General features: G+C 27.7%; 1 protein-coding gene across 1 annotated transcript; it reads right to left on the bottom strand.

Moving 5' to 3' along the window:
* Positions 1-3,701: 3,701 nt before the first annotated feature.
* LOC145964107 (odorant receptor 30a-like) lies at positions 3,702-6,789 on the bottom strand. Its single transcript, XM_083086516.1, has 7 exons — positions 6,759-6,789; positions 6,036-6,305; positions 5,457-5,925; positions 4,811-4,910; positions 4,373-4,495; positions 3,897-4,052; positions 3,702-3,752 (listed from the first exon to the last, which is right to left on the bottom strand). The coding sequence occupies exons 1-7, from the start codon at positions 6,787-6,789 to the stop codon at positions 3,702-3,704; spliced, it is 1,200 nt and encodes a 399-aa protein (XP_082942642.1).
* Positions 6,790-8,019: the final 1,230 nt, after the last annotated feature.

Genomic DNA, 8,019 nt, shown 5'->3' with positions numbered 1-8,019 from the left:
AATTAAAATACTTCCATAATTTAATATTCCGTTAGTGTATAGTTTATAATGTATAAAATATTTCGGAATTATCGATAACACGGCGTTCGACTTTGGCAATATAAAATATAAACAGTAGCGCGCTATACGTTACCGCTTTGTTATCATTCGCACGGTGACTCTCGAATAATAAAGTAGTGGTGAGAAACGCTTCGAATATTGTAATTTTTTACTAAACACAACTACGATTAATATCGAAACATAATTTGCTTTAAATATTAATAAAAATCAATTAATTAAAAATTAATTAACGACATAAAACTGTATCGAAACGATAAATCTTTATCGAATCGTAATGCTTTATTACCGCGATTAAAAATTGTAACAGGGTATACATAAAAGGAGATAAGAGAATTAATTTTGTTATGATCTTTCGATTATTGATGCTTATTATAATAATTTCTCTAACGATACTTATTAGAATTAAATAAATTTTGACCAATTAAATTTTAAATTTTCTTATTCGGCAATCACTCATAGAATATTTCAACGATGAATTATAAAAACAATAATCTAGTATAAGTCGATCTTGGCGATATAAACAGTACCGCGGTAATGTTTCTGACGTACGATCATTCGCTCAGTGGCTCTTGAGCAGTAAAGTAGTGATGCGAAATGTTTCATATATTATCAAATTCTTTCTCTAAACACGATTGCAAGTGTAATGAGAATTCAAATGCCACGAGCAAAAGTAAAGAAGGCAAAAGAAAAAAGGAGGTTTCGGTAATAGATAGATCAATAAGATATGGTAAATCATTTATATAAATTATTTATCATTTTATATATTAAATCATATTATATATTAAAAATATACATATTTCTCGTTTTGCTTTATTTCTTAGATAGTGAATCAATAGTGATTAATCAATAGTGATTTTAAATTATAATTTTAAATTATAACATATATATAATACATATACATATAAGAAATATTCCATTTTATATTAAAATAATTAAAACATTTATAATAAAATTTTTTTATAGGTATTTTATTTATACAAGGATGAAAATTAAATTGTTAACACTCAATAATTTTTATAGTAATACGAACGTTTTTGCGAAATTGTATGTACTTATGTAATACGAAATTTATGTACTTTTATGTAATACGAAATTTTATGTATGTGAGAGCCTAACACTATCCCGGCGGGACCGCTAAATAGGTCCCGCCAGGGTGTGCATAAGGAGCATTTTCCCCACGAAAAAAAAAAGAAATAAAAAGGATTGTTAGGACTATAAGGTGATCACTAAAATTTTTTAAATATTCCTTTAATGCTAAGGAAAATATATTAAAATTTCAATAATCTTAGGGATTAATCATCGCTAATCTTGTCTGGACTATGTAAAAATTTTTAGTAAATTTTATATTATAAAATATTATACATATATTTTGGACATTTTCGTGTAATAAATTATTCCATGTTATAAATTATTTTGTATTACATTTCAAATTATATTATATTTTACATTAACTTTTGTATTAAATTCTGTATTGAAAGAAAATAAAAAATTTTTCCTCCTCGATAGTATCTCCACCTTAACGAAGGCATTTACCGGGTGAGGTTTGAGTACTCTAATGAACCTGAGAGTCGGCGGTAACATACGCCGATATTCATATAGACTTTTCTTATATTTAAGATAATTTTAAGTATGATCTTAAATATAAAAGTGAATTTGAATACCGACCGTAGTTACTGATAGGGTCACCCATGCCGGACAGGTCGAAGGGGAAGACTAAGAGAGATACCAAGATTATATAAATATTTGTTATATTAATTATATTAATATTTTTAAATAAAATGAAAGAAAAAGGGACAATAATCGAGAAAATAGAAAAGGCAACTACAGTGATTTGAATATCTATACCTGAGAACAAGTGTCCATAGAAAGTATTCCGATGGACTCTGTAGGAAAGAATAAGCATGACAAGTGATGATAATTTTTATGATGTTAACACAAAGTAATACAATAAACCATAATAATCCAAGAACTCGAGAAGAAGAGAATATATTGGATAGAAATGCATAGTGATTGGAAATGATTAGAAACTAAAAGACAGTATGCATACAACCTATTTATTAACAGTAATACTATTTTGTAATTATATTAAATTTTATAATTTAGTACATTGTATTATATAAAGTATTAAGCATAAAAGTATTATGCTGGTATGAAAATTATAATAAAAATATATAAATAATGTTAACTATATTAGAATGGAATATATGAATTCTTTATATTTTATATAAAGGAAGAGACTTAAAATATTTTGCAACATCTATATTTTTCGAGTCTTAATTATAAAAACTTCAGAAGAATCAGTGATTAATTTGACAAATTTTATACATGTATTAATAATTAAATTTTTAAATAATTAAAAAAATGATTGATAAATATCAAAGATCAGTTTACTGCTAATTAAGAAGATTTATAGAAATACGGTTAAAAATGTTTTTATCCCACAGCAGGCATTTTATGTTTTGTAAATAAAAAGATATAAATATGACAATGAATATAGAAAAATATTTATTTCATCTTTGAATATTACAGTATCTTTCGCGATTGAATAATTTATTTACTATCAATTTACATACATAAGTATCTTGTTATATAGCACTGGTGCTACCGGCATTTCGTGCACATAGCACGGAATAAAAACCAGAAATTGTGCACATTATATATATTATCCTCTGAGAACATTCATGGATATTGGCTTTGTAGTTCATATCCATGTTTTCAATGTCCATAGAGGGAGTATTGCTTTCAGGGATCACTTAAAAGACCATGACATCTCTCAGTCTTCTCTCTTTAAGCGATGAGAAAAAGGACAAACCTCTTCAATTTTCCGAGATCTCCATGGTCTCTCCCGCTCTTTCTCAATCGGTAATGAATGATTACATTCACTCTTATGAATGAATGTATGAATAATACATATACATATATATATATATATATATATATATATATATATATGAATGAATATATGAATGATTTTTCAATACTGTCGATATTGACCATTCACTTATACATATAAGGATGCACTTTATGCACAAATGCACTTTATGCACACAAAACTACCGCGCAAACTGCAGAAACTGATAAAATTGTTACACTGCGAAATTATTATTATTATATGTCACAAACACAGCACAGATACACACAGATATACAGATACAAAATATAAAAGAATCGAAGGAAATATTTGATGTGTATAGTATATATTTTTAAAAATAATAATGAAAACTTATATATACATTTAAAAATAATAATTAAATTATATAATACATATATAAATTGTATTAGTATATTCTCTTTCTTAATATAAATAGTATAAGTTATAAAATTATAAAATTATAATCTTAATATAAATTTTAAAATTATTACAAGTATAAGTATAATATCATCCATCTTGCTAACGCAAAGCATTTTTGAACGCATCATATACTATCAAAAACATTTTCATAATTATGATTATTTTATTGTTAATTGACATACATACATAAATGTATAATTTTTCGTTTAATAAAATGATTGCTTTATGTTAAACCATCACATAAACGTCAAATGAAAATAGAGACATGATTATTTTTGTTACATAATCTCTTTTTTTTTAAATTGCTCATGGTCTAAATTTCTGATCAATCGAATCAGGCGAAGAATTATTATCGATTAGCGAGCAGAACGGAAATGTAACCAGCTGACGTCTTGATTAACTGAAAACGTGACGTATGAACATATACGTACACAGTAACAACAATGATGAATAATTAAATCAAAAGAAAAAAAAAGAAAAAAAGATTCCCATTGTGTAAAAGCCGCCTTTATATGAACACTTGAACGAATTACGGATGTCTTACACTGCAAAACATGGACAATGTCATGGGAAATATTCTGCCCGCAGTAATGAGAAGAGGTTTTTCAGAACGAATCATTATCAGCAACAGGTTTCTAGCTTCATTTGGTTTCAGTGAGTACCACGTATAGTTGTATGCCGCATAATACACTCCTTCGGCCTAAATAAGTATTATAAATCTGTCACAGGAGACGCACTGTCATATCTTTTAAAAAATAAGAATAAAAATCTTTACAAAATGAAAAATAAAAATCTTTAGAAAAGGAATAAATTGAAAATATTAAAAAATCAAACTAAAAAAGTATTAAATATTATAAAAAAGAGTATTAATTTTTTAAAAAATAAAAATCTTTTGTATTAAAATTTTTCTGATTTGCAACAATCGAAAAATATTAATATGTAGTTCTGTATAATGCTATATATAATATATATCAATGTACTAATTACTTGTATCAATACTTACATACTTATATTACTTACTTTGGCTATAAGAATCTCCCCGACCACACAGTACAGGCACATGTGAACGAATGTATTAATAAGAATCGAAATGAGCCAACTTATTCGCATAAAGGAAATATCTCCGTTAACTCCGTCAATGATCTATAGACATGCATTAATATATGTATGTGTGATTTTCTGCGCAATTTTTCACATCGAAAAATATATATATTATCAAAACATATATTATCAAAATATTAATACATATATTATCAAAATTATTTTAATAATCTAATTTTTCCAGAAATGTATATATTATTTACACCGAGAATTGAGAGAAGTATCACGACCAAGACGGTCTTTTCATGTCGCGTCTTCGTTTCCGTTGCAACAAAAAATTGTAGCGATGGAGATTTTATACTATCTGGGATTATACAATGTTCGAAAGGATAGCTCTTCTCTTTTTCGGCAACTTACGGTAACTAATAGAAATCCTTGAACACAAAATAACATAGCGAAATACACTAACAATGCCAGAAGCATCAAGTTGAACGTGTTGTCGATGACATCAACGGATCTACGATATAAGATATCACATACTGTAACATGGAGTAATTTTAAATAAACAATTTTAAATAAAAGCAATGTTTTAAAGGCATATTTTTAAGATGTATAATGTATAATATGTGTCTAAAGACAGCTACAAACGATGCATTTATCTGACATGATACAAAAGTACTGTATTAATGAGAATTTTTTGACGTTAAAATTTTCGATACATATTAAATTATCATGTATATTACATGAAACTGCGATATGAAGTGTAATATATTTATATTGAGTTTTTGGCAAATAACGATGTCGTCTGAAGCCGTATCATTTAATACGAAAATGCACAATATATAATCTATTTGTTACAGGTTTATACATTTATTACGGCTAATTATATAAATAATGTGATAATAAAAATATCATTAGAATATATTCTGAATGAATACGTTCGAGTTTTTTAAAAAATCATATAAATATTATATAATTAGAGCCTCAAAACATAATGTTTAAATCTTTACATGTAAATGTATAAATTACAGAGCTTTTAAACGGAGAGAATTTAAAGAACAACCTAATGAGACGTAGATGATCCTCAATATTGAAGGATAACCCGGTGCTGAAGCTTTTGAAATCGTTCAAATTAAGCAATCGTACTTTGAGAATATCCAGCTGAGCGCAGATATGAAATACAAGCAGACCCAAAAAATTATCGATGCCCGTGTAAGAAATCGCGGCCATTATGATCGATGTGGCTTGAGCGACGAACACGATTTCGTAATATGGGCTCTCTGTCATGTCACGAAGGTAATAGGTTTGGAACAGCATCGGCTTCGCACCATCCGTGAGATTCGTCAGATATCGTACCGAGTATCCAAAGCAAGGTGGAATGATGAGAGCGACAGATGCGAAACTCATCATGATACATCCGAACATAACGATCGTTTTCGCGATTTTCGCTTGCTTTATCATGGTATCTCGTTCTTGCACTGTCTTCGTTTTAATCCAATCGTTCACGATCATGTTTATGATCGGTACAAGATCTTCGGAGAGGAAATTTCAAAATTTACGGTTTTGAAGTTCAATACTCTTGAGAAAAATAGATAAAGTAAAAATACCGATAAAATAAACTATCATATTCATGTCGACTTACCTCCTTTGCGAAACCACATAATAATAAATTTCAAGACAGTCACCGAAAATGGTAGAGCGATCTGCAGATTGTCTGCCATCGCCACAATGTCACCCCAGACCCTCAACAATGCTAATATCCCGGGTATAACCGATGTGATAAACATTGTGATAAAGATAATGAAGGCGCGTAGATTTGCCAAAAATTTTTGCCAACGATTTAACTTATCGTCTGGCCAGAGACCAAGGATCTTCAGAGAAATCCGATTTATTCCGATCGCCCAATCTAAGTCTATGTAAATTCCATTTTATTTCTTAAATCGCGCGTTATTTGCAACAAATTTTTTTCTTCCTTCCAGGAATAATTGCCCGATTAATTGCCCGAATAATTGATGATAATTTAAGACGGAAAAATGTATAGAATTTCACATATAAAAAATGAGACATATTAAAGTAATTATCGCCTGCAAATCTTTTGACCACTTAATTTTCAAACAAAATTTTTTATTTATTTTATTAATATTGCCGGAAAAATAATATGTCGGATTATATAATTTATGAAATATATATATATCACCAACTTTTTATAATAATGCTATATAAAAATATTAGATAAAGCCCCATGTTAATTTGAATCTCAACTTTACATAATATATATCTTTATCTATTATACGACACAGAGTTTACAGAGTTTAATAATAACAATATATGAAAAATATGTGAAAATGAATAAAAATATAAAGACCTGTGTACGCCAATGTCTTAGAATCGTCCATGTCGGAAGCTAAATGCAGACTGATACTTTTTTATGAATTTAGCATTTCTCCCTCACTTCTTAGGATACAACAATTACGCATGTCCACGGCAAAAGTTCTGAAACCCACGAACTTTGTCGATGCAAAGTACGGACATGTGCATAAATATTTCAAATACCAATGTTCGCCGTGTCTTTTTTACGCGTGTCAAACCGTAATTCGAAGAATCGAATTAGTATAGCCCTCCTATAACATCGTTAAATAATTGATAAATAATAGGTGTAACGGCCTCCAATTTTCCCGACGTTTATTATTAATTTATCCTCCCATATCTCTTTTCTCGCTGAACTTACTTTTTTTTCAACAATTTGAATTTTCTGAAACTTAACTGAGACGAGTCTTTCTTTTATTAAACGAACTTTAAAAATATAAAGAATTAATCGACATCACAGAGTTTTACAAGCGATACATTTGAGTGATATAGTTTTGATGTTTTTACCAACGAAAGATGACAATACGAAATATTAAGATCATTATAAGAATTAACAAAATAGAATGAATATGTGCAAAAGAAAACCGTTTAATTTTAAAATCATATAACACCCGATCAAAAAAATCATAGGAGAATTAAAAAAAAATTTATTTTGCTGTTTATGGAATTTAGCTTAAATTTTTCGAGTTAATTTTTTTCATCGAGCTGCAGATTATCAAAAATACATAATTTTAAGAATAAATAATTAGAAATAAATAATATTTTCTTTTTTTAAAGAAAGCAAAGAAAAGGAAAATAAAAAAATTGTTTAAACTACTAATATTATTTTAAAATTGAAACTTCAAAATACTTCTTTAATTTTTTATCTACAATGAAATTTCGTTTGAATTTTAACGAAACGAAAATTGTTCAATTTTTAGGGAAAGTTATTTTTATGAAAAGTTTTTCCTACACATGTATATATTTCTTTTTTTGAGTAGTGTATATGTGTCTACGTGTCTACCAAGATATAAATCGTTAATATAATGGAGTGTGCGAGAGATGATGTTTATTAACAGTTCACTGTTTCAAGTGCGATCGATATATTTTGTGAGTAATGAAAAATAATAACTTATTAACAATTTCAAAATGTAAATTGCTATATTAAATATGTCTATATGTATATGTAAAGAGATAATATTATTAATTTGAAACATTTTAAATGCATGTCTCTACAATTTATTGAGATTCTAAATCAATTAAACAGCTTGAATAATATA

The sequence above is a fragment of the Camponotus vicinus genome, unplaced genomic scaffold (assembly GCF_025532165.1).
Source record: "Camponotus vicinus isolate PSW18456_S1 unplaced genomic scaffold, iyCamVici1.0 SCAF_13, whole genome shotgun sequence".
NCBI lineage: Eukaryota > Metazoa > Arthropoda > Insecta > Hymenoptera > Formicidae > Camponotus > Camponotus vicinus.
This window is presented reverse-complemented; position numbering and strand designations above follow the sequence as displayed.

Coding starts and splice junctions, on each gene's coding strand:
- LOC145964107 (XM_083086516.1), bottom strand. CDS start 6,789: ATGGACGATTCTAAGACATTGGCGTACACAG. Junction 4,911..5,456: donor GATCATCTACGTCTCATTAG/GTTGTTCTTTAA, acceptor CTTATATCGTAG/ATCCGTTGATGTCATCGACA. Junction 4,496..4,810: donor AAGGATTTCTATTAGTTACC/GTAAGTTGCCGA, acceptor GCATGTCTATAG/ATCATTGACGGAGTTAACGG.